At 32.1% G+C, this 27,227-nt stretch overlaps 2 protein-coding genes across 4 annotated transcripts in view; one reads left to right on the top strand and one right to left on the bottom strand.

Moving 5' to 3' along the window:
- Nucleotides 1-9,099, top strand: part of LOC107438111 (speckle-type POZ protein B) — a 35,650-nt gene extending 26,551 nt beyond the window's left edge. The window contains exons 1-2 of one of the 2 annotated variants that reach the window (XM_016050293.3): nt 3,192-4,876; nt 8,936-9,099. In XM_016050293.3, coding sequence (XP_015905779.2) covers nt 3,280-4,876; nt 8,936-8,985 — 1,647 coding nt within the window. In that variant the 5' untranslated portion in view covers nt 3,192-3,279 and the 3' untranslated portion in view covers nt 8,986-9,099. Of the gene's footprint in view, nt 1-3,191; nt 4,877-8,935 lie in introns of those variants that run through there. The other variant, XM_071177289.1, reaches the window with a different exon arrangement.
- A 4,039-nt stretch (nt 9,100-13,138) lies between these two features.
- LOC107438110 (speckle-type POZ protein-like B) lies at nt 13,139-24,540 on the bottom strand. 2 transcript variants are annotated; one of them, XM_071177290.1, is made up of 2 exons: nt 23,018-24,540; nt 13,139-13,370 (listed from the first exon to the last, which is right to left on the bottom strand). In XM_071177290.1, the coding sequence occupies exon 1, from the start codon at nt 24,469-24,471 to the stop codon at nt 23,020-23,022; it is 1,452 nt and encodes a 483-aa protein (XP_071033391.1). In that variant the 5' UTR covers nt 24,472-24,540; the 3' UTR covers nt 13,139-13,370; nt 23,018-23,019. The 2 variants fall into 2 exon arrangements, with proteins under 2 accessions (XP_071033391.1, XP_015905778.1); XM_016050292.4 differs by lacking the exon at nt 23,018-24,540 and adding an exon at nt 17,851-20,673.
- Nucleotides 24,541-27,227: the final 2,687 nt, after the last annotated feature.

Here is a 27,227-nt window from a genome sequence, read left to right as displayed (position 1 = left end):
TCGTGTTTGTGAAGCCGGAATCTTGCAATACGAAATTTTGCAAAAAAAAAGAATTCGAATCTTATTCAACTACAAACTCACCTTTGCTTTATTATAATTATTACTTATATGTATTTACTTATTTTACAATAATTTTATTAACACTCTTTCGTGTTTGTGACGACGAAATCTTGCAATAAATATGTTATATTGGAGCCGGGTACAAAAAAATTGATAGGAAATAAAATTTTTAAAAAAAATGGTTAGTACCAAAAAAAACGATATGCCGCAATATCCCTTAGAATACAACTGGTGAGGTACAATTTTTAAAAAACAATAACAAAGACTGATTTTTTTTTACATACCCTTTCTTGACCAACCAGGATCTAAATAGCAGTTTATCAAAATGAAGCTGAACATGTACCTAAAGTAGGAGTTTAAGTCAATGACATCAAATTCTTGGAAAAGCGCTATAAAATCCTTGTTTATTTATTTGAAAAGCATCGAGGAGCACCATCAAAAACTACATCATCATTACACAGCTGGTGCATGATTGGCAAGGAATAGAGGCATTAGTGGTGGGGAACAAGCATACAAGCATCTTAGAAGGAAATTTTGCAGATTCTTAAAGGCGTTCCGGAGACTTGGTTGTATCCAAAGAACCATATAGGGAGTCAATTTTGCTGCTTCATTTTGGTATGTAATAGCGAGTAAAGACAGCACCATCAAAAAGGTGAAAGCTCCGTCTCTCAAAAAAGGAGAACGGGGAGAAAAATATATAAATCGCTCAACACGGGAGCGGAGTGCAGGGGGGATCACAAATCTCGAATGCTTCCATATTAGCAATAAGGCCGTCAGTGCAATTTATTTTTAAATGATGAAAAACAGTTCACCTCTCGAAAAAGAGACTAAACACAAACAATGGCGAAGGAGACTCCATCCTTACCTCCTAACAAGTACAGGATATAAAAAAAAAAAACGCAACAGCGTGACGTGGAGTATGATACTCACAAATTTCGAATGCATGGCGTAAAAATTCTCCCGCTATATTTATAGCTGCTACAAAATATTTTTTACTAACTAGAGTAATTAAATATCAACTAGAAGCTCTAGTGTTTGATAACAATGCAAGTCGCAATTGTTTTCTGAACTTGACAAGCCGTATTTATTTGAAAATTTTCCCGAAAAGGAACTTATCGGTCAATCAAAATTTTTGAAAGCTTTTTTGATAGCTACAATGCTCACATTTCAACTAGATTTTTGTATTGGATGAAAATAGAAGTTTTAATCGTTTTTGACCGTTAAAAACAGTTCTTGTATTATTATTATCGTCAAAAATAAAAGATAGTTTTTTGTCAATTAGCATTTCAACCACTTCATGTCTTGCTAGAAAGCTGAATTTCAATTGGGTGTCCATGCTTGATGTCAATACAATTAAGAATTGTTTCTAAAATACTGAAAGAAAAACGTGTCTTCCTTTTATCATCATCATCAGCAGCAGCATTGGCACGACAGCCCTTTGTGAGCCTGGGCCTTCCTCAGAAGCTTTTCCCATTCTGCCCTTCTCCCAGCAATTGATTTCCAGTTCTTTACTTTTAGTATGGCAAAATCTTCAGTCACACAGTCTTTCCATCTTTTATCACCAATTGAAATTCCGATCACTTTTAAACGTAAGCAAACTAAAAGGTATAAATATAGAAAGAATAAAATTTAAAAAAATTAAAAACATGTTTTTCAAGAGGACAAAAAAAGAAATAATAATTCGATCTCTGTCACGTCTTAAAAGAAAAAGCATAAGACTGTACCATTTTCATAAAAATCTTCATTTCTAACTGAAATCTCTTCATATCTTCTGTAAGAATAATGCACTAGCATTTTTACTTTAGGAGTGGCAGACTTATTTTTAAAAAAAATATCTTCCATTTTCTACTTAATTCAACCGTTTTAAAGATTGCTCGTTGTAGGAAAATACAAAGACATGATACAAATTCATTTCTATTTGTCAATTTTTTACTTGATAAACGTTACATTAATATAAAATTTTAAACGAATCAATAAAGTTTACATACTTATACTTAATATAAGAATTTGCAGTTTTTCTTTTATTTGGAGTAACATTCAAACTTGGGAGATAATTTTTGACTTCTTTATCACTTTATTAAGAACAATTTCTAATATCTTGAAAGATACGGACATCTAATAAAAGAATGAACTTAAAACAAATATTTTTAAAAAATTAATTGCTGAAATTTCTGAGAATTCTTTTCTTTTAACTCTTCAAAGATTTATGACCTCCGTATCTCTCTCTTTTGTTACACACCCGTTTTCAATTGAAATGAAATTTTGTAAAAAAAAATTTATAGTTCCAATCCAGAAAAGCTTATTTTTAAAAAAAATAATAATAATAGTAATGATTATCGTAGCCTTTCTTTACCCTGGTACATGACCTAACCTCTTTGGCCCCGGCGTCCTGGTGTTAGGACGCAACTTCTTATTATGCATAGTTCCTTACACCTTAAAAATTATTTAATAAAACACTCTTTGCCTAATTCATTACTCTTAACTGAAAATTCAGTAATTTTAACTGAAAAAAGTTCGTAATTTCCTTAATTATAGCCTGGTGTCCTACTAGTAGAACATTTTTAAGAAGATTGGTAATTAAAAGAATGCTATAATTTTTCATGCTTAAGATACTTAGAGTGCAATGTATTCAACCAATCTTTTTATCTGTCCAATTCAGCTCCGAAGCGATTAAGTAGTGGTTTTTATTTTATTGATATTACAAAAAAGGAGATAACATTGAACAAAGAGGTTTTTCAAAAATCGTAGAAAGTAAATCAAAAATCGTAGAACGTAAATCAAAAATCGTCGAAAGTAAATCAAAAGTCGTAGAACTGAAATCAAATATCGTAGAACGTAAATCAAAAATCGTAGAACGTAAATCAAAAATCGTAGAAAGTAAATCAAAAATCGTAGAACGCAAATCAAAAATCGTAGAAAGTAAATCGAAAACCGTAGAAAGTAAATCGAAAATTTCTGATATCTACTGTGGTACCATGATAACTTTGAACGACATTCCGACTTCTTCTTTTTATTTATTTTGAAAGAAAAGATGAAAAAGAACTTTTGTGATAATCGAATAGTGCGTGTAATTCGCAGGAAACGCTAGAGATTAGATAATACCAGAGTAAAGTACTTCAGAAACGAAACGGTTTTTCTTTACATACTTAACTGAAAAGACCAGATGGATTTCATTTCCATCCGATATTTAGTTATTAACAGATCTAATTGCTTATAGCTATGAGACGTACTAAAACAACCGCTCGTAAAAGTATCGGCGGTAAAGCTCCTCGGTTACCCTCTATCGGAGGTTATTGTTTTTCTCATGGTAGTACCTCCTTAATCTGCTCATACAATTGGATTATTCGGAATTATACCTTTTGTTTTGATGAGACGAGCTCATTTTTGAGTAGCCCGATTTTCGTAGTTAGAAGCATACCCAACACAGAATGGTGTCTCCGTCTATCACAGGAATCAAACTATATGGGGGTTCATCTAGCAACAAATTGTATGGGTGAAACTTCTTTTTCGAAAGATGATGACGCACCCTCTTCGAATAAGGATAGATCGTCATCATCATCATCTTCGGATTCAGAAAATTCAGAAGATGAAATGGATATGTTTAATGTAAAGTTGGTAGTTATTGGTGCAAGGGGTGTGATAGGAGTTGAGTTTCATGATGATCTTCGAGTTAACTCTGAAGGAGGACTTTCGCTTCAATGTGGATCATATCGTTTTATTTCGAAGGAGAAAATAGAGAACGATACTCTTCATTCGGATACTATTACTGTTTGTTGCAATATGTATTCATGCTATAATAAGAGAAAATACGAGAGAATTGCCAGAATAGTAGAAATACGAGATAATTATGTAGCTAAAACTAGTGTATTGGTTGATAAATTGACATGGGGTTACAAATTTAACTCTAGTCAGTTGATTGATACTGAGCAAAAAATTCCAGTGAAAGACGGATCTTTTGGCATATCTGGAATATCTTTCCTCAAGAATGAGAATTTAAAGATGAGAATTCATTTTGTAAGACCAAAAGTGAACAAATATCATGGGTTTATCATCGATTGCAATATCACTCTGCTGAACGGAAGTTGCAAAATTTGCTCAGAAAGGAAACGAGGTCGCTTCGATTCTTCTAAGCCTTTTTGGGAATTTATTTTAAATGCCTTTTCCCTTCCACTACGAAACCTCCTAACTTCTGGGAAAGAAAAAGAATTCACGTTACTATGTGAGTTCGCATTTTCGGATGGGAAAAAATTGCACACTTTAGACATCCAAGAAGAAGACTTGCGGAACATATTTTCGAACAGAAACAACTGCGGTGTCAGTTTTGAAACAGGAGAGGTTCTTGAAGCTAACAGGACTGTCTTAGATACTCAATCGCCATCTATTTTCGACCAAAACGGACCTGAAGACCAATCAGTGAGAATAGCCGAAGATTTTTCTGGAGAGATAAGTACGGTGAATTTGTTTTCGGATTGTCTGAATACTGATCGTATAGCAAAAATGGATTATGAACGTGCAAAGCTTGTGATACTAAATGCCGAAAAATACTCTAAACACTTATCATACCTAAAGGAAAAGAGTTTGGCCCTCTTAAAATCAGCTATATCGGAAAAGAATGCTTGTGAAATATTAAGTCTAGCTGGTGTTTCTCATTGTAATGAGCTTAAAGATCTAGTAGTGGATTTTTTAGTTGCTAATTCCGACAAATTTTTGTCCAAACCACAATGGCTTGAATGGATTAAGGACAATATGCAGTTAGCTTCTGTTGTTTTGTCCAAAATATCTACCAGGTTATCTACTTCGCAAACCACAGAATGCGGTGAGTCCTCTTTTTTAATATAAAAATGACCGTAATGTCTATGCATTAACATCCCTTTTTTGGATATATTTCGCTTCACATTATAATTTTTGTAAATAGAATAGGCATCTCAAAATAACGTGATTTCCCCATTCTCTATGCTTTCCCTCTCTCGGTTAGCGTGCTGTTCGTAAATCTTTGTTTTTCTCCTACGCCTACATGTAAGTGGGAAAATCGCGTAATCTCGAGACACCTATGCTATTTACAAAAAATATAGTCAGTTAAGATAACAGATCACCTTAATGTTTTTTGCATTATCTCCCAAGCCTCTTTAGTTCTTTAAAAGAATTTTAAAAAATATTGCAAATTTGCAGACTATTACAATTGTAATACATAATATAATACAATCGTAAAAAAATTCTCGTGATAAAACGAAGCAAAAATAATTTTCAGTAAATATTCATTATTGTTTATTAAGTTGTTTATTATAGAGTAGCACTACCCATTAGGCATTCGTCAAGTAGGAATAAGTTATTTCCCGCTATTTAAAACTCAAGCTACTACCATCAAACAATCAACAATCAAATAATCCGAAGAATTCTTCTTCTTGGGCACTACAACCTATGACAGGCCAAGGCCGTCGCAATAAGTTTTTGCCAACTTGATCTATTCTGTGCCATGGCCTTCCAGTTAGTTATTCCTATTATCTTTAGGCCCCTCTCAACTGTGTCCAGCCATCTAGTCGGTGGACGACCCCTTTTTCTTGTACCTTCCGATTTAAAAAAAGTTACTTTTTTGCGGAGTTTTGGTCTTCAGATCTATAAGGGTGTCCCAGCCATCAAGTGCGATTGGCTTTAATAACATGAACTATGTCTGGTTGTTTATATTTTTTATATAACTCATGATTGTAAGAGGTTATTCTCACAGACTGCACCCAAAAATTCTTCTAAGTATCCCTCTCTCAAAAATCAGAAATTTGTTCTCCTCTTTTTTATTAAGAGTCTAACACTCACTACCGTATAAGATGACAGGCCGTAGGAGTGTTTTGTATATGTTAATTTTTGTCTCTTGTTTAAGTAATTTACTTTCTAGTTGGCTTTCAAACCAAAGTAGCACTTGTTTGCCATTGCTAAACGGCTATCGATTCAGTATTTATATCATTTTTGCAGGTTACAGTATTCCCAAGATATTTAAATTCCTCAACAGCTTCAAATTCATAATCATACACATGTAAGGGCCATCATTCATAATCATACACATTGCCTTCGTGAGCCCTCTGTTTATCTCCATATATTTAGTTTTGTCAGTATTAATGGTTAGTCCCCTTTCACTAGCTGCTATAATATCAAGATCATCTGCATAAGCAAAAATTTGTGTAGATCTTTGAAAAATAGTGCTTTTTACATTGATTCCAGACGCACTGATTACTTTTTCAAGTGTGATATTAAACAGAAGGCAGGCAAGTGCATCTTCCTGCCTCAGGCCTCTATCAGTGTAGAAGGGCTCGGAGAATTCGTTTTGCAACTTAACTCTGCACTTGACTCTTCTGAAGTTAATATGCTTCAGGGGAATAACCAAATTCCTCCATTGCTTCATACAACCTATTTCTTTTGATACTGTGATATGCTGCCTTAAAGTCAATAAAAAAGATGGTAAGTCTCAATATTAAATTCTTTTGTCTTCTCAATAATTTGTCTCAAAACTTGTATTTGATCAATTGTAGATTTTTCTCTTTGAAAGCCACACTGGTAACTTCCAACCACCTTCTCCACGTATTTACCACTCGTGGTGACAAAAGTCTTTTATATTGGAGAAAATCTTGTATGCTGTATTCAATAAGGTGATCCCCCTATAATTTTTACAATCCGTCTTGTCTCCCATTTTGAAGATAGGGCAGATCCCATTCAATGGGCATCTGTTCCAATTCCCATATTCTGCATATAATATCTTGGATTGCCCTGATCATGCTGGTTCCTTAATTTTCAAAAGTTCAGCTTTTATTCCATCTGGTCCAGCAGATCTATTGTTGTTCAACTTCTTAATTGCCTGTTCAATCTCACCAAGAGTAGGCAAACCAGTCTCCTCTCCTTGACTACTGGTAGTCCTATAAGATATACCATCAACCAGGTCTGGTAACTCACCCCCAGCTAAGAGGTCAATCCGAAGAATTATACAGTTTAAAATATTATTACAATTAAGGAAATAAATAATATCTAAAGTACCAACCCAATACAATGAAGCAATGAACAAATCAATTCGTAGAATGATTAAAAAAATCTATTTTTAACGATACATAGACCATTTATATGCTTATTACTTAGGAGAATTGCAGAAAACTCTTGATTCCACACTTTGAAGGATCCCTCTAGTTAATCAGTAGCTTATCTAGACTAAGTGTAATGAGCAAGATATAAAACGGAGCATCCTGAAAAACACCCTGAATTTAATCGGAATTTTAAGAATCATTACTAATGCTTCAAGGGCCTCCCCTTAAATATGTTAATGTATTAGGGCAGACAATAGTTTAATTTAAGAAATCGGACACAAAACGCAGTTTCAAAATACGGGAATCGGTCGAAATTTGGAAAATATGGTCCCAATAGTATGGGCAGAACAGTGGACAAAAATTAGAACCCTCAGTGTTAATTTTACTTTTTTGCTCATTTTGCACGCAATTATAAAATTAATTTATCTAAAGATAATTTTATTAAAAAAAGTTTTAATTATTCACTATTTTTTAAAATTTTACTATGGTCTGAAAACTTTGAATTGCAATACAATTTTTTACATTATATCACAGAAGATATTTTAATATATCAAATTATGCAATATAAACGAAATCGGTCGAATAGATCTCTAGAAAATTAAATTTTAAATATTCGACTTTTTTAAAATTTGATAACTGAAAAATTGTTCAACCGATTGCACTTAAATTTAGTATTTTGCTATTTTAAATATACTTACAGATGGAAAAAGCTCTTTTCAGTTTTCCGTTCAATCCAAACAAATTTTACTAAAATATTTATTGTATTTACTTATTTAAGAAGTACTTCTGCGTATAATCTTTCACTGAAAATGGAAACAAAAACAAGTTTCTTAAGTTCTTTTTTATTGTTTATTTATCTTAAGAATGATTCTCTAGTAATTTAAGCACTTGCTTTCTTACTGCACCAACTTCTAACAGCGAATGTTAACAAAAGAACACGAACAAAATTGTTCAACCGATTGCGCTCAAAATTGGTATTTTGCTATTTAAAATTAGTTTCAGATAAATAAAAAAAAGCTCTATTCAATTTTCTATTTATTCCAAACAATTTTTGCTAAAATATTTATCGTACTTACTTATTTAAGAAGTAATTCTTCAAGTGAAATATCTTTTTGAAAACTGAAACAAAAACCATTTTCCTGCATTATTTTTTTATTGTTTATTTATTTAATTTTTTAGAACGATTCTCTAGAAATGAAATCTCTTGTTTTCTTACAGCACAACCTTCTAACAACGAATACTAATAAAAGAACACCAGCGAAATTTTTCAACCAATTGCGCTTAAAAAAATTTTTGCTATTTAAAATTACTTACAAATAGAAAAAACTCTTTTCAGTTTTCTATTTATTCCAAACAAATTCTGCTAAAATATTTACTGTACTTACTTATTTAAGAAGTAATTCTTAAAATACAATATCTTTTTGAAAACTGAAGCAAAAACCATTTTCTTACATTCTTTTTTATTGTTTAGTTATTTATTTTTTTAGATCGATTCTCTAGAAATGAAAGCTCTTGTTTTCTTAAAGCACCAACTTTTAGCAGCGAATGCTAACAAAAGAACACTAACGAAATTGTTCAACCGATTGAGTTCAAAATGGGTATTTCACTATTAAAAACTACTTACAAATAGAAAAAGCTCTTTTCAGTTTTCCATTCCTTCGAAAACAATTTCTTCTAAAATAATCGTTGTTCTTACTTATGTAAAGAAGTAATTCTGCAATTAAAACTGAAGCAAAAACTACTTTTATAAGTTCTTTTTATTGTTTATTTTTTCGAAGGTATTTCTAACAGTGATAGCTTTTATTTTCTTACAGCATCGACTTCTAACTCCGAGCATCAACAGAAGAAGAGAAGAGTAGACTGAATAAAGTTACCAGAATAAATCGATGAAGTTGCCTGGACAAACGAAAAACTTGGGACAATAAAGGGAAAAACCATATTTAATACCATGCTTAAAAACCAGTCATAAAATATTTTTGCATCAAAATATTTTTTAGAAAACATTGAGATAAGTACTTCTGTATTTTCTGAAATTTACTCCAGATAACAGGATTATACAGAGAGACATCTTACCAGAAAATAGTGCTTCTATCATACTAGAAATTTTCTTGAAAATCACCCTCCTGAGCAATTTGAAAATGTGGCTTATCATTATATTTTCCCACGTACTTCAGATTGAAAATAACTCATTGAGTTACTTTTATTTTAATAGAAAGTGTAAGAAATTTGTTTGACGTGACCAAAGAATGAAAGTTATTCGTTTGGCAATGGATAAAATAAATTTAATTTTTAAAAAAAATTGATAAATTGTCTATTTTTTCGCCACAGAAACTTTAAAAAAATTAATTCAAACTTTGTTTCAAATAATAACTTTACTGCAGATACAAGGTGTTTCGTAAAGACCACCCTTCATATATATTTTCCAGATTCCTTATCAAAAATGGAAAAAAAGTACACACATGGTGGGTCACAACCTGCTTTCACTCATTTTTAAATTATTTAGATATCATTGTAGATTTCAGTACTTTGGAAATACGACATTTCTTTATTGTAACATAAGCACTTTAAATGTATTAAAAGCATCAGTCTGAAATTTAATAAAACGCAGTTATTTTCGGCGTTAATAAAACATCTATTCAAAAATTTCACAAAAATAAGCAATTAAAAATGCAATAAGTTTCGAACAAATTAAAGTTCGAAAAAAAAGTTACGTTAAATTCATAGTTAAAATCATCTTTTAGCACACCAGTTTACAATTTTGTAGTTGCAGAGTTACGTATTTTTTTACTCCAAGTTTGACAATTAAAAAATTTTGAACAAATTATCAAATGTTAGTTTTTTTTCCTCGTACTCCGTGCGCATTTTTTATTACATCTTCGTAATTTCGAATCTCTAAATTTTAGCGTTTGGGTAGCAAAATGAAGTAACGCACGTAAAAAAAAATCAGAGCTTAAGATCTTTTTTTTTTTAAAGGCATTAAAATGATTGAAGATAAAAGTAAGAAATGCACCGATAAAGACAAACAGTAATAAAATAATGATACTAAATCTTTTATGAAAAAAAAATTAGCATCTAGGATAATTTTTTTTTTCAAATTATATAGTTTAAAATAAAAAGAAATAAATTCCAATTGAGTTTCACACGTAAGCCCCCCTCCAAATTTCAACCATAAAATCAGGTAAAAAATGCTGCAATTTAGAAAGATGTTATATGTTGACATTTAAACTAAACCAACCTTAGCAGCCACTTTGATTTAAAAGTTCTCATAGCTTCTCATTCTATAGCAATTTATTAATAACATTTTTTGATGATGCCCTTTCGGTGCGCTTTTGCTAGTCCTGCAATACTTTCCGGCACAGAAAATTTCGATTGAAAATTTTAGTCAGGTAGTCTACTAGGGATAGCCTGGTAGAGCGTTGCGCCCATGTTCAAGAGTTCGTGAGTTCGATCCCACTAGCCGAAGACATGTAGTAAATAATGCTGACTGGTCACAAAGTCCTCCAACTTCCCATAAAAAAATCATACCTTTAGGGTATTCATTTGGAGGTTGATCGATTTCTGGTTCAGGTTAAAATTACGATCTATGAATGAATGAATGGACCCGCCCATTAAAAAAGTTTTGACGTGTATGCGTGGCTGAAGTCGTATTCTTGGCCATAGATGGCGCTACTGAAAAAAAAACGCAAACTCTGCCTTAAATTCACTTGGTTCCACCAAACAGGCTTGTTGATATTTGCAAGTGACATTATAACCAACAATAGGTCAAACATTAACGAATGAGACCATGGGCAGACTAAGTAAAGAGACATATTTAAGCTCTTTGCTGTTTGAATAACAGTTGCTTAACACTTAAAACAATTAGCTTTAGATTTTTAATGGTTAGCAATATTTGTTCAATTAGCATGACCAAACTGACTACATTTTGCCAAAAACAGGCATTCCAAAAATGTTACAAACCACTAAAATGTAAAATTAATTGTTTTTAAACGTTCGAAAATTTTTATAGACCACTGTTCTACAAGCGACAAAGAGATAAAGTATGACTTTTCAATAACTAAAGTCGCACTTCATGACCTAGACTTTACTGACTAAGGTGCACATCATCACAGACAAGCAACACATCATTGCAGTTAATGATGCGTTGCTTGTCTCAAATTTGCTGTTCTACAAAAGGTAAACCACACCGTAAAAATGTGGAGTAATCTCTCTCCGAATTAGATGTTGAACTATTCTAAAAAGTTGTCTGAAAGAGCATTTTTTTTCAAGTAACACATCATGAGTGTTCATACACAATTTAAAAGGAGTATGAAAGCTAGAAACACCGAAAATGCAAGTTTACAGCAAGATAGATAGCTCGTCTTTACGTCACGTGTTAAATATTTTAGCTTCCAAAAACAACAACCCTGGCTCGTTTTGATTTCATCTGTAATATTGTTTACAATCCATTAACACTTGGCTAGTGTTCGCGGCTATCTTCAATGTTGCTTTTCATTTGCAGAAACTTAAGTTCGTAGCTAAAAATATGTATATTTATAGTTAGTAGCTATGGGGATAGAGCGTTTGCTTCTCAATGAGGTGAACCCGGTTCGAATCCCAGGCATGACGGGCCGAAACGAATTCCGCACCCGGCTCCTCAACATCGTCAGTGGTAGACGGATCATGGGTTAGAGTCTCCTTGACGTCGGGCTAACCATGGGAGCTTTTCCTAGTTTTTCTCTCCATGTAACACAAATGCGGGTTAGTTCCATCAAAAAGTCCTCCCCAAAGTCATAATTTCACCCAATACCTGATCCAGGAATTTCCTTGTCTTCAGGATTGTGTTCAAAATCACAAGGCTACGGAGTTGAACATTAGTGGTCGTTGGCTGTTCAACGACGGTTATAATAAGGATAATTGAAAGATTACCTAAGTTTTCAACTCTCATCAAACAGTAATTAATAATTTTACAACGAACTTTACAACAAAGTCCTACTTTGCTAAGCCCACTTCGAATTCGTTCGTTCACTTAGTTCGAATTTTAAGTTACTATTCTCTCTGCTACGCGTATATTTGATTTACAAACTAATTTCATTTTAAGAACTAGTGTATGTATGTAATCCTGATTTTCACTTTATACTATCGTGCAAAAATAACTTTTTCTTATGTGTAACATACCTTACTGTGATAATAAATTTTAGTGTTATTTAATAACAAACATGGTGGTTGGTGACGGCTACTTTTCACCAAGTAGTGTAAAAAACATTCAGGTGATCTCACAGCACCAGAAACATCGCTCGTTTTTGGTGTAGTGGAACACTACTTCAGTGTAAAATTGTTGCCACCATTTAAGTTCAGATAGAAGAAAATTTCTCACAATGCAAGATGGTGAATTATAAACTTTGTTACTGTAGTGCCTTGTTACTACTCTCGCGGAGGTTCTCTAACAAAAATAATTTAATTGAAAGGGTAAAGAGTTCCGTTTTCGAATGTTCTTCTAGAAATGTTGCTACTTGTTTTTGTTTAGTTTGGGGAAGACGCTGGCTTACGCAGCTTTAACTTATGAGTTTATATCAAAGCGACTTAGCAATTTTATACCGAATGTTCATTTCTTTCTACAAAAACCTTAATTTTCAGATTTTTTTTTATTTAATTGCAGGGGATATTTCTGAACGCTAAATTGATTGTAATTAAAAAAAATTTAAATGTTCTTCAGAAAGAATAGGCTTTTGCGTCAGAAAACATATTCCGCCACTGTTACAGTCGACTGTAAGACATATTTTAGAACATTTTGAGGTAATTCCATAGCTTCTTTCAGGCTTACATTTTTGTTGAGGTAAATCCACAGCTACTTACAAAATGAAAATCCAACTAATAGTTTGAAAATTATGAGGGTGATTCCTTTCTTAATTATACAATTATGCATATTCCAATAAAAATATATATAAAACAAAATTAAACATCATTGTTCTCCTTCTAATTCTAAAAAGAGTATCTCGTATTAGGAATCTTTTCTCTATGTTAAAAAAGTAGAAACTCGGTCCTCATGCAAAGATTTAATTTATTTACATGCAAACATCAGAAATATAAATAGTATAGAATTAATTCGCTATTTCACAAACATTTAGCGACTGAATTTCATCATTTAAATTTAATTAATGGTCTTCACATTTAAATTTATAATTAAAAAAAATGAAAAATCCTTAAGTTTCGGAATCACGTGGTCCTACACATCTCTTTCAAGTAATCCTGGTAGCATCATCTTTTCTATCCCTGAAACAAAAATAATCACTTATTATCCTAAATTTCCTTCAGAAAAAAATAAATATTTATCATTATAATTTGAAAAGAACTTTCATGAAGAAGTTATGTTTTATAAATATACAGGAAAATCTATAATTACCACCCTTAATATACAGTGCCCAAAAAGAACAGAAAACCCTGAATAACTTTTGATCTAATGATCGGATCCTTACGTTCTAGGACGTTCTCAAAGGGGTGACCTCAAACATGCTAATTAATACGTGCAGACGATATTCTAAGTTACGAAATCAGTCTCAAAAAGTCATTTCTGACCCCCAAAATATAGGGGGTAGCCCCAATCTGGGAAATATGGTTCCAATAGTTTGGATAGGAGAGTGCTCCAAAGTTTAAACCCTTAATGTTAGTTTTGCTTTTTGCGTATTTCGCTATATATCAAAACTTTTCAAGCCAATTGAAACATCTATGCACGCAATTAAAAAATTTGCTTGTCCAACGATAATTCCATGCAAAAAAAAAAATTTTGTGAATATTTATTTATTTATTTCTGATTTTTATTTAATAATGGCTGAAAAAAAACTTGAAGAGTAAGGTATGAAATTTTTTACATCATTTTAAAGAGAATGATTTTTCATAGCAAAATACGAAATTTGAGCAAAATCGGTCAAATAGTTCCTGAGAAATCGAATTTGAAATTCAATTTCTCAGGAACTATTCTACCGAGTCAAAACTTTGGATCGCTCTTCTGACCAAACCATATTTCCCATTGGGGGTTAGAAATCCATCAACAACAAAAACATTTTTATGCAGAAAAAGTACGTTTTATATCCGATTTCGTAACTTAAAATATCGCCTGTACTTGTTTTTCAGCATATTTGAGGTCACTCCTTCAAATTAGTGTGTTTGAGTCTTAGAACGTGAAGATCTGATCTTTAGATCAAATGTAATTGGGTATACTATAACCTACGTCACAGATCGTGTTATTCCTACTAAATTTAACTAGTAAACAGCATTTTCTGCGAACCTGATTTCTAGCAACAAGTAAAAGCATCAAACGAAATGTCTTGTTATAAGTCGCTACTCGCCAGGTTGGAATTGTATTAGTCTAGTTCCTTTGGAAATAATTTATATTGTTGTTTTACCGAAGTTTATGAATTTAGTAAGCATATTTAAAACTCAGTTTATTAATTAAAATAAAAGGTAAATGTTATTCCTAGTAAGTGGAAGTAGTTGTGCTTTTTTCATATTATACCTAATTAATTAAATGCGGTCCGTTTTTTTTTTTCCTCTTCTTTGCGCATTGTACATTAAAAACAAAGTCGAAATATAGGCATAAGCAAGTTAATATCCAAGCCAAATAAAAAACAAAAACGCTTATCGAAATCTGGCGTATTACCAGAAAAAAGGTGAAATAGAAGCCAGTTTTGCTGTAGGGATACTCATAAATGTGGTTCCATAATAATCTCCTTTTATTTCTTCTCTGTTTACTTAGGGAAAAATACAAGCTTTGATGTTTTCAGTCTTTCCTCCATCATTAGATTCGATATTGTTTTCTAGTTTTTCATGATTTTTAAACATAAAATTGTACCTCGAATGTTTACATTTTTAAAAAAACAATTGGATTCTTTCATATTTAACGCGGTCATACACAAGCATGTTGTGTAAAGTTATGAATAGTTTTAAAATGACTCATTTCTGCTAAATTGTTAGATTAGAATAGAAATGGCGAAAATTTTACCCATCAGTGTGCCAGATAAGATTTCCTTTCAGTTATTAACTTCGCTTTATATAAAAATTGAATAAAGAGTATTTTAAAAATATTTCCGTTTAATATTAAGTTAAAGTAAAATATCCTAAATGTGACATCTTTCGTGGTAAGTAATAAAATGAAATTAATGTTAGATATTTTTTATTCTTTTATATTTATCACTTCTACAACATACTGTTCCATTGTACGAGAGAAACTTTAGTCCACCTTACATTGTAGAAAATGTTATAATGATTACCTAAATAGAACTTTTTGTATTGGCCTATGATGGCCGCCATCACTACTTTTCACAATAGAACAGTGGGTAAGAAACTATGACATTCGATAGCAACATGGTCGAAAAACACTTTTCCAAAAAAACCAGATACCAATGGTCTGATAAATATTTAGATAGGCACGTTAGGAAGCGTTTTTGTGGTTTTGCTCAATTTTGCTGACAAAGAGATGAGGAGGGGTATGAAAAATAGTTACAAACACTTTAAGCAATGCCTACAACCCTAAAATTCTCTTTTTTTATATATGCAAATAATAAAACAAATTTTGAAAGAAAAAAATTGCACTTTGAAAATTTTAAATCTGAAATAAAAGTTGAATTTGCTGAAAGAAATCTTTCTTCAGAGGTCAAGAGTTTTAATCGGACAATAGAACATGAAATATTTCTAAGGAATAATTTTGTTGTTGTTGTAGTTCATTTACGTCGCACTAGAGCTGCACAATGGGCTATTGGCGACGGTCTGGGAAACATCGCTGAGGATGATCCGAAGACATGCCATCACAATTTTGATCCTCTGCAGAAGGGATGGCACCCCCGCTTCGGTAGCCCAACGACCTGCACGTGAAGTCGAGCACTTTACGGTAGCACAGTTTAGCGAGGACCCATACCGCACACACTCGGTCACTACGCAGACTGATCCAAGTGGTCACCCACCCGCACACTGACCGCAGCCAGTGATGCTTGACTTCGGTGATCTGCTGGGAACCGTGTCTTAACGATCAGTCCACTGCGGGACAAGGAATAATTTATTCATAGCTGTATAATAAAATAAATTAAACGTAAATTTTGTTTATACAAAGTTACATCGCTTAGTTGAATTTATTCCTATGTTGTTATAGTTAAAGTCAAAGGGGATATTGAAACTTCTTTACGTAAGGGGGTTACCTACTTATTTACTTCCTTATGTTAAGTGGGAGATTTGTGATCTATTTATTTTTTACTGAAAAGGGGGTTCAACACGCCAGTGATAAAAAATATTATTATTATTTGTAGAGAAAAGGAAACTTAATTATCTAAGAAACTAATGTACACCTATAATTAAAAAGTCAGAGTTCTGTTTATTCAAATATTTTCGTAAACCAAATCGGATAAAGCACCATAAAATTTCTATGACTAAGTTTATATTAATAAGTTTTTATAAAATTAATTATGTCTTGGATGTCGTTTGATCTACACGCAAGCAATCTAGGAGGGGCTCGACTGGCCCATTCAGCCTTTCTAGGTATACAACAATGTTCAGTGTTTCTAATATTAACGAATTAAGAGAGGAATTTGATTACAGAAAACACTCACAGGGTACGGGATTAAAATTTAGCAATGACGCGTATACGCATCGAACGCAAGGAAAACGATCCTATTATAAATTTTATAAAAACTGAATACTAATATTTTTTATTTTAGATATTCAAACAAACAATTAACGCAGGAAAAAGTAATAATAGGCAACAAAAAAAAAAGATATGTGTGTTGGCAAGACTGCACTTCTTCAGGGGACACACTGACTACCAACACATTGGAGCCTTTCTGTTGTCAGTGGAAAAACCAAAACTGACAGTGCCCCTAAGGGTGCATTTGGTTTTTCCACTGACAACAGAAAGGCTCCAATGTGCTGGTAGGCAGTGTGTCCCCTGAAGAAGTGCAGTCTTTCCAACACACATATCTGTTATTTTATTTATTTATTTTTTTGCTTTTTATTACTTTTTCTGCTTTAATTATTTGTCTGAATATCTAAATTAAAATAAAGCAAATAGGGTTTTAGTTAGGGTATTTTCTATTTTGATTTATTATTTTAATTATTAATTTACCTTTTTGAATTTTTCTGTATTTGTAAATTGTATTCATTTTCTGATTAGATACTAATATTTTTTTAACAATAACAACATTAGGATACATAAGACTGTTCTTTTTTATCCAAAATATAGTAAATAGTGATGGATAGTTAACAATAAAAAAATAGTTATAGATTCTTTTACTTATCACAAGAACTAGTCATAAATGAAGAGATTTGCCTCGCGGAGAAAAGGTTCAATATTGGCCAAACTAATTGCTTGCGCGATTTCTACGCAATTGTTTATGTAAATCAATTCTCGCCGTTCAAGTCTTAGTCACACAAAAAAACACATTTTGCCAAAATACGTCGACTCCTTAAACCAATAATTAGAATATTCTGGGGACATTTAAATAATGCTAAAAGAATTACATAAAGGATGTGTATTGAAATATGGCATTAAAAAATAGAAAATTTTGAGAGCTTTAAAAGTTTCTAAAAATGTAAGATAAAAAAACGCATATAACGTAGATTATCTATGACGATGAATCTTAAAAAAAAAAAAGTTCTTTTTGGTTTTTGTAACCATGACATAAACCCTAAATGCATACAATTGTTGCTATGGCTTATTTAGGATAATCATCATTTAGTCAATATTGTTAGAAAATATTCATTTACTTACTTTTAATTCTCTTTCGTGGAAATTTCGAAGTTTTTAGCAACATATGAAAGTATTTCCATCGATAATTCTGTGTTCTTCTTGGAGAATGTTACCCACTGAGGCAAAATCAAAATTTCCTTCATGTGTTTTGCAAAGTAATCCAGTGCGCATTTCTTCAGCTGTTTTAAGTTTAACATTTCTGCCAAATCCAGTATCTCGCACAAATTTCTGGGTGAAATGGCTGACATGAGAAATACTGAACATGTTTCTTTCAAAGATGGCATTTGGTACTTTTCAGCGACCATCATCAACTTTAAAGCGCTATCAGAATCCTCTATGTCAACAGCTCCCGTGTATATGAATGCTAGAAAAGTTTTTAATGTTTCAGGATCTATGTCTGAAATATCTACGATACCCGAGTGTTTCTCGATCATGTCTTGGTCGAACATGGCAGAAAACACAGGGGATCGAATAGCAAGAAGAGATTTGTGTACTGAAAAGGTCGCGCTTCCGGATCGTATCTCTACATCCGAATGTTTGGAGCTCGTAAAGAGATTCGAAAGATCCTCACGCAAAGTTAGAGCATTGTTGCAGTTGATTCGGAAAGAGATAGCAGAACAGGAAATCTCTGACGATTCTTTATCATTGACCACTGAAAATTCGCAAAGTAATGAAAAAATATCATTCTTTAAATAACTGCTCAGTATTTCCTTGGATATAAAAGACGGGAAGATCCAAATAGCATTGTCATCTTCCAAATTAAATAAATGTTTGTCACCTTTTGATGAAACCTCAACATCCTCCTGGTTCAGTAAAGTTATTTTGCCATGCAAAAATTGTTGCGATGAATCTGCAGCTGTTTCAACTTTGATATCAATTAGATCGCCTGGTGCACTTACAGAGATTTCATACTGCGATGTTTCTGAAAGTGAAAAGTTCTTTTTCTGAGAAGCCGCGACACAATCGGTAAGCTTTAATTTCCACTGAAATGAGTACTTGTCGATTCCAAATTCAGTGACAGCTACAGATTCGGGCCGGTTTAAATCGCTTGTTATTTGGCAACGGATGGTCAAAACATCTTTTTTCCAAATCGAATTCCGATTGTCCACACTAGACCAGTTTCTTATATCAAACTTGTCCCAACCGTGCATTGTTCCTCGATGAAATGTCTCCCGGTCAAAATTACCAGCTTTTGAACCATCTCCATTTATCAACCCAATAGCGAAAAAAATGTTTATTTTTTCACTACACAGGTCCTCTTTGCATCGATTCAGGTAACATGCTACATTATATCTACCACCCTCTTCATAAAGGCGAAATGTTAAAAACCATTTGCTTCCATTTAAATTACTGGCAGTGAAAATGGGGCTTTTAAAAGTTTCTCTGGGTTTATCAAAGCAAAAGGAATAATTTTCAATATTCCAAATAAAGGAATATTCCTCTTTAATTGTGTCAGACATGATCAGTTGTTCAGCTTTTAAGACCAACAGCCAATAACTGATTTATTTCTGTAGGAGTTGTGAACATTGTCTTAAAGTTATCATATGGGAGTTTCCCTCTTATCAGTCAAAAGAGATAAAATTAATCGAAAAGTGATGAAATTTCAATAGCTATCAATATGTCATGTTATTTTTCCTTATCTAAACTAGATTAATAATTTTTAAATTATTTATTATTCCTTCTCTAAATTGTCTTGTCTAAATAAATTATAATTTCAATATAATTCTAAATGAACATTTTAATAAATGAATATATAAAAAAGAAAATTACTATTTATCCGTTAATAGGTTTTGCTTCTACCAAAAGTTTAAGAATGTCAAAAAAGACTTTATTTTACAAAAAAAGAATATTTATTTTACAAAATATCTCTCTCTTTATGACATAAAAAAATAAGTGTGATACTTAGTATTTCTGTGTATATCTCGAAAATGAGTTAGAAATTTTTTTAGCAAACATAAATAACTAAAACACACGAAATGTTTCCTAAACATTGCCTTCCAAATGCATATTTTTAGAATCCTTAACAAGCCGGGATATCCTGTTTGGTAGGACGTTGGACTCTTGTTTGTGTGAACGTGAGTTCGAGTCCCGCCGGCCGAGGAATGGCCGTATATTAAATGGTGACTGGTACACGTTAAATCTGTCGGAGTCCCAGAGTCCTTCAAAACGCAATAGCCAATCAATATTTCTGGGGTATTAAATAGGAAATTGATCGCTCTCTGGTTCAGGTCGAAGTTACGATCTGTGGATGAATGAAGCATGTTTGTGTCTTCTGTGTAAAACGGCTGTGGTGTGCTTATAAAGTTAAAGTCATGTTCTTGGTCATAGATGGTGCCACTGAAAAAAAGTACACTCTGCTTTTTATTGGCGTGATTTCAAGAAGGTTTGTTGGTATTGGAAAGTTGAATTAGTAACAACAACACAAAATCCTTAACATAGGATTCAAATTCATATATCATTGAAAGTTATAAGTAAATATTTTAACCAATTTTGATTGCCCGATTAAATTGGAAGAAAATAAATAATCAGAAACACCTTTAAATTTCTTCCGTCAAACATAATGGATTTAATGATTTTACTTTCTTCTTTCTCAATGATATTTCATCAGATTTTGACAACATTTTTGTTTTTTACTCCTTGAGATAGTAGATTGTGGCCTCTAAGCAATAATGATTAAAATCAGAAAAGTTTGTCTGCCTGTGTGTACGTCTCTCTTCTACCTGCAGTATAGTTTATGCTTCCTGAATTTCAGAGCGTGTTTGAAAAGGACGTTTTTAGTACTCGATCCTAAGAATCATTCAAAAACTTCTATTAGAAACATGGAATTGTCTCAGTGGCTGAGAACTCGATTTGATAAAAATTAAACTGCGGATGATTCTGATTTTTTTTTTAATGATAACAATTTTTGCTAGTGTATAGCTCTCACTTATAAAAAAATATACTTTTTCACACGCTCTTTAATATCTAATTATTTTTTATTCGTTACGTATATAAACTCAATTATTAAGGTGAACGTAGTGACATAACAGACTAAAAGACACCAAAGTTGCATTTCTAAATTATATGATATCAAGTGTTTATTTTATTTTTGTTTATGTAAGTATAAGTATAGTAAGTAAGTTTTGTATATGTATTATAAGTGCTTATTTTGTTTATAAACAAAAAAAGATTTTGTTTATAACTATAAATATTTTGTTTATATTGTTTATAACTATAAACAAAATTGTTTAATAAACTAAATAATTTAATCAACAGATTTTGAAATAAAAACATATAAGTTTTTACTGTAAGGCAAAATTAATGGATGAAAATGATAATTCGTTTTCACAAAAACTTATTGACGGGAAGGAATTTTGATGAATTCCGGTAATAGGTACTACTAGAAAAAAAAATAAACCATGCTTTAAAAAGCAAAATTAAGGGCGAAATTAAGCAAAGCAAAATTAAAAATCAAAATTAAGTAAATTTGGAGAGAAGTAAAACATTTTGATGTTTAATCAACTAGTTTTGAAATAAAAACAAGTGATGTACTGAAAAGCAAAAATAATGAATAAATAATGCTAATTCGTTTATAAAAAACATAACAATTTGTCATACTATTATTGACGCTAGTGAGTCTTGACTAATTCAGGTAATAGGTACTACTTAAAATAATTAACTATGTTCTAAAAATCGAAATTAATGAAGAAATGGCACAAATAAATTAAGAGAAGCTTAAAAAATTGATCCTTAAATTAAATTTTGGTTATATAGGCACTGATGATATATTGCAGTAATTGGTGTAGTTTTAATAGGTACCAATTATCTTAATATAGGTACAAATAATATATTTCAAGTACTAAAACTGCATCAAAACGGTTTTAATACATAGATACAGTGGAAAGAGGTTTCTGACGGTCCTTCGAAAGGAATACCTACCAACCGGAGAAAATTGCTTGATTGCGGTAAATTCCTGAGTTGACCTCGAGCATCATCTCTAATGAATGTCGTTAATCTTTATTTTGATGGAATAAACTACTAAAAAATGTGTTTAGCTCAATCTAAAAATGTAAAGCAACCGGTACGGACAAAATATGATATTGAATTTTAAAGAAATTGAATTATTTTAGCTTTCTTAATTGTCTTGCAGTTCATGCATGATTTCTTAGTGTTGTTAAGCACTGATATATTGATTATTTTTTTCACCCCCGTACGAAAACCGGGTATTCAGCTACTGGGGCAAGAATTCTAAATGCATGTATTAATGTGGATATTATGGAACACCCTGTACTTTACATTAGCTTGATATTTATAGCGTTTGTGTAATTTTAAAAAATTACATAGCTAATTCATAATATGCGAGAATAATTCAGTAATCTACGAGAACACTAAAAAAAAAACAAATTTTGAGGTAACATCGATTTTATACCGTTGCTTTTTTTTCTTAAGAGATTGCTCTTGATTTCCTCTGTGTTCTCTTTTTTGTTAACTTAAATTGAATGTTCTTTTTAAATGAGATATAAAATATTTTTGCATAATATAGTATAAATCGTGATGGATTGCTTGTAATAAAAACAAATAGTACTAGATTCTTTTACTCCTCACAAAAACTAGTCATTAGACTTTCCTTCCAGTTTTTCTTCTTTTCTGTCATACTTTCAGCCTCGCTTCAGATGTTTCATAATAGAGGAAGAAATAGTTTTTTGGACTGAATGCTTCAGATTCTTGCATTCAATTCAAGAATATTTAGGTCTCAGCCTCGTGGAGCAAAGGTCCAATATTGGCTCAATTAATTGGTTAAGCGATTTCTACGCAATTGTTCACGTAAATTAACTCTCGCCGTTCAAGTCAAGATCACAAAACAGCATTGTCAAAATCCACAGATTCCTTAAATCAATTAGAATATTTTGGGGACATTTAAAAAATGCTATAAAAACTACAAAAAAGGATGTGTATTGAAATATGGAACACGATTATAGTTCATGTTAATTAAAGCATTAAAAAAATAGTAAATTTTGAAAGCTTTAAAATTTTCTAAAAATGAAGCTAAAAAAAACACATATAACGTAGATTATCTATGACAATGAATCGTAAAAAAAAAGTTCTTTGTGGTTTTTGTAACCATGACATAACCATATAGTTGTTGCTATGGATTATTTAGGATAATCATCATTTAGTCAATAGTGTTAGAAAATATTCATTTACTTACTTCTAATTCTTTTTTGAAGGAATTTCAAAGTTTTCAACAACATATGAAAATGTTTCCATCGATAATTCTGGGTTCTTCTTGGAGAATGCTTTCCACTGAGGCAAAACCATAATTTTCTTCGTGTGTTTTGCAAAGTAATCCAGTGCGCATTTCTTCAGCTGTTTCAAGTTTAACATTTCTGCCAAATCCAGTATGTCGCACAAATTTCTGGGTGAAATGGCTGACATGAGAAAGAATGAACATGCTTCTTTCAATGATGGCATTTGGTACTTTTCAGCGACCATCATCAACTTTAAAGCGTTATCAGAATCCTCTATGTCAACAGCTCCCGTGTATATGAATGTGAGAAAAGTTTTTAATGTCTCAGGATCTATGTCTGAAATATCTACGACACCCGAGTGTTTCTCGATCATGTCTTGGTCGAACATGGCGGAAAACACAGGGGATCGAATAGCAAGAAGAGATTTATGTACTGAAAAGGTTGCGCTTCCGGATCGTAGCTCTACATCCGAATGTTTGGAGCTCGTAAAGAGATTCAAAAGATCCTCACTCAAAGTTAGAACATTGTTGCAGTTGATTTGAAAAGAGATAGCAGAACTTGAAATCTCTGACGATTCTTTACCATTAACCACTGAAAATTCGCAAAGTAATGAAAAAATATCATTCTTTAAATAACTGCTCAGTTTTTCCTTGGAAATAAAAGACGGGAAGTTCCAAATAGCATTGTCATCTTCCAAATTAAATAAATGCTTGTCATTTTTTGATATAACTTCAACATCCTCCTGGTTCAATAAAATTATTTTACCCCGTAAAAATTGCTGAGATGATAAATATTCTGCAGCTGCTTCAACTTTGATATCAATTAGATCGCTTGGTGCACTTACAGAGATTTCATACTGCGATGTTTCTGAAAGTGAAAAGTTCTTTTTTTGAGAAGCCGCGACACAGTCGGAAAGCTTTAATTTCCACTGAAATGAGTACTTGTCGATTCCAATTTCAGTGACAGCTACAGATTCGGGCCGGTTTAAGTGGTTCATTATTTTACAACGGATGGTCAAAACATCTTTTTTCCAACTCGAATCCCGATTATCCACACTAGCCCAGCCTGATATATCAGAGAACTTGTCCCAACCGTTCATTGTTCCTCGATGAAATGTCGCGATGCTATTTTCCTGTTCCACCGCGCTAAAACCATTTCCATTTATCAACGCAATAGCGAAATAAATGCGTATTTCTTCGCTACACAGGTCCTCTTTGCATCGATTCAGGTAACATGCTATAACATGTGTACCCTTTTCTTTATAAGGGCGAAATGTCAAAAACCATTTGCTTCCATTTAAATTATTAGCAGTGAAAATGGGACTTTTCAAAGTTTCTTCAGGTTTATCAAAGCAAAAGGAATAATTTTCAATTTTCCAAGTAAAAGAATATTCCACTTTAATTGGTTCAGACATGTTTAGTTACTCAGCTCTTAAACCAACAGCCAGTAAATGATTTCTTTCAGTAAGAGTTGTGAACGTTATCTTAACGATATCTATCATACGGGAGTTTCCCTTTTATCAGTCAAAAAAAAGATAAAATAAACCGATAAGTGACGAAATTTCAATAGCATCATTATCTGATGTTTATTTTTTTCTTCTCTAATGAGGTATCATAAATTCAATATAATTCTATAGGAACATTTTAATTAATGTATATATAAAAAGGAAAATTAATATTTATCCGTTAATAGGCTTCGTCTCTACCAAAAGTTTAAAAATGTCAAAAAAGATTTATTTCTATTTTCAAAATATCTCTCTCTTTATAACACAGAAAAATTATTAGTATTTTTATGCATATTTACTTAATTTTATACCCGTCGTTGAACAGCCGACCCAGTTTTGGGTTTACGACTACTAATGTTTAACTCCGTAGCTTTGTAATTTTGAACCCAATCCAGAAGACAAGGAAACTTCTGTATCAGTACCACCAAAGGTATGATTTGTCATGGGAACATGGAGGAGTTTGTGACTCGACAGATTTAACGTGCATCAGTCACCAGTTACTACACGAGGAGTCTTCAGCCGGCCACCCCACGATCTCTTAGACATGGGCCCAGTGTCCTACAAACCAGGCTATTCCGGCCCTTGTTTGCTTCAATGCTCAAAACTTGTCAAAATAATTATTAAATCAAACAAAAAAAATCATTTAGCTACCCTAAATTATTAAAACATGCGATAATGCTCCCTGAACATCGCATTTCAATTTTATATTTTTAGAATCCTTAACAGACCAGGATAGTCTGGTTGGTAGGACGTTGGTCTTGTGTTCGTAAGTACTTTAGTTCAAATCCCGTGCATTTAATGGTGACTGGTGCACGTTAAATCTGTCTTAGTCACTAAGTCCACCAAGTTTCTATAATAAATCAATACCTCTGGGGAATTAGAGATAGTTCTCTCTGGTTCAGGTCAAAATTACGATCTGAGCCTGAATGAATGGAGTATGATCGGGTCTTCCCTGTAAAACGGGCTGTGATGTGCATGTAGCTTGGTCATAGAAGATGGCACTGAAAATACAAGAAACATACCATCAGCATTAAAGATTGGCTTGATTTTAAGCAGGCTAACTGACAAGTGGCATTAGCAACAACAGAATCCTTAACAAAGGATGATTCAAATTCATATACCATTAAGAGTCATAATTTAATATTTAAACCAAGTATGATTGCCAGAGGAAATTAAGAAGATGTGGAAGAAAATTTAGTATCAGAAACACCTTTAAATTTCTTCCGACAAACAGAATGGTTTTGATGATTTTAATTTCTTTCTCCTCCATCATGATTCGTTAGATTTTGATAACGTTTTTGTTTCATCGCCACTGAAATATTGATTTGTGGCCTCTAATCTATAAAGGAAACGCTTGTCTTTCAACTTCTAAACCATTTATGATAGCGTCTTGAAATTCGTACAGAAGGGACAAATTTAGCCCCGATACTGAAAATCATTTACTAATTTAAATTAGATTGGTCTTGAAAGACGTTTGAAAAATTCAGCTTTCTCAGGGGCTTAGAACTCACCATTTATATAAATTAAACTGCAGATGATTCTGTTTTTTAATTGCACATATTTTAATGATAACTGTAGTGATGCTTGCTAGCTTATGGCTCTCATGAATAAAAAAAAAAGTTTTTTGCACACTCTTTAATCGCTCATTCGTTATATTCATCGTTCATTTGTTTCGCTTTTATTCGTTATGTTTAATGAACTCATTGGTTTACGTGAACATGAAGACATAAACAGACTAGGTCATCAAATTAATATTCCTAAAGTTATATGAAATTAGGCATTTATTTTGTTTATAGTCATATTTTTAAAAATAATTTTTTATAGATATAAACATAATCTTTTAATAAACTAAATTATTCAGTAACCTAATTGTGAAATTAAAACAAGTAAGTGATGTACTGAAAAGCAAAATTAATGGATAAATAATGCTAATTCGTTTAGAAATAACATAAAAATTTGTCATACTGTTATTGACGCTAATGAGTCTTGACTAGTTCAGGTAATAGGTACTACTTAAAAAAAATAAACTATGCTCTAAAAAGCAAAATTAATGTAGAAGAGGCGCAAGTAAATTAAGAGAAGCGTAAAAAATAAGATCTTTAAATTAATATTGGTTATATAATCGCTACTGATATTACAGTAATTGGTGCAGTTTAAATAGGCTACAATTATCCTAATATAGATACAAATAATATATTTCACTTACTAAACCTGCATCAAAACAACACAGTTTTAATATATAGATACAGTGGAAAGAGGTTTTTTCACGGTCCTTCGAAAGGGATACCAACCGGAAAAAATCGCTTGATAGCGGTAAAGTCCTGAGTTGATCTCAAACATCATCCATAATGAATGTCATTAATCTTCATTCTGGTGGAATTAACTACTAAAAACGTGTTAAGCTTAATCTAATAACGTAAAGCAACCGGAAAGGACAAAAATTGATGATAAATTTTTAAAAAAAATGGAATTATTTTAGCGTTTTTAATTGTACTGGTATATGTCTTGCAGTTTATGCATGATTTCTTAGTGTTGTCAAACACTGATATATAGATTATATTTTTCACCCCCGATGAAAAACGGGTATTCAGCTACAAGAATTCAAAATGCCTGTATTAATGTGGATATTACGGAACACCTCGTACTTTACATAAGTTTGATATTCA

This window comes from Parasteatoda tepidariorum, chromosome 2 (assembly GCF_043381705.1).
Source record: "Parasteatoda tepidariorum isolate YZ-2023 chromosome 2, CAS_Ptep_4.0, whole genome shotgun sequence".
Lineage (NCBI taxonomy): Eukaryota > Metazoa > Arthropoda > Arachnida > Araneae > Theridiidae > Parasteatoda > Parasteatoda tepidariorum.
Note: the sequence above shows the minus strand (reverse complement) of the source record. Positions and strands in the feature narration are given on the sequence as shown.

What these genes read in the sequence shown, in the direction of transcription:
- LOC107438110 (XM_071177290.1), bottom strand. Translation starts at nt 24,471, where the DNA reads ATGTCTGAACCAATTAAAGTGGAATATTCTTTTACTTGGAAAATTGAA.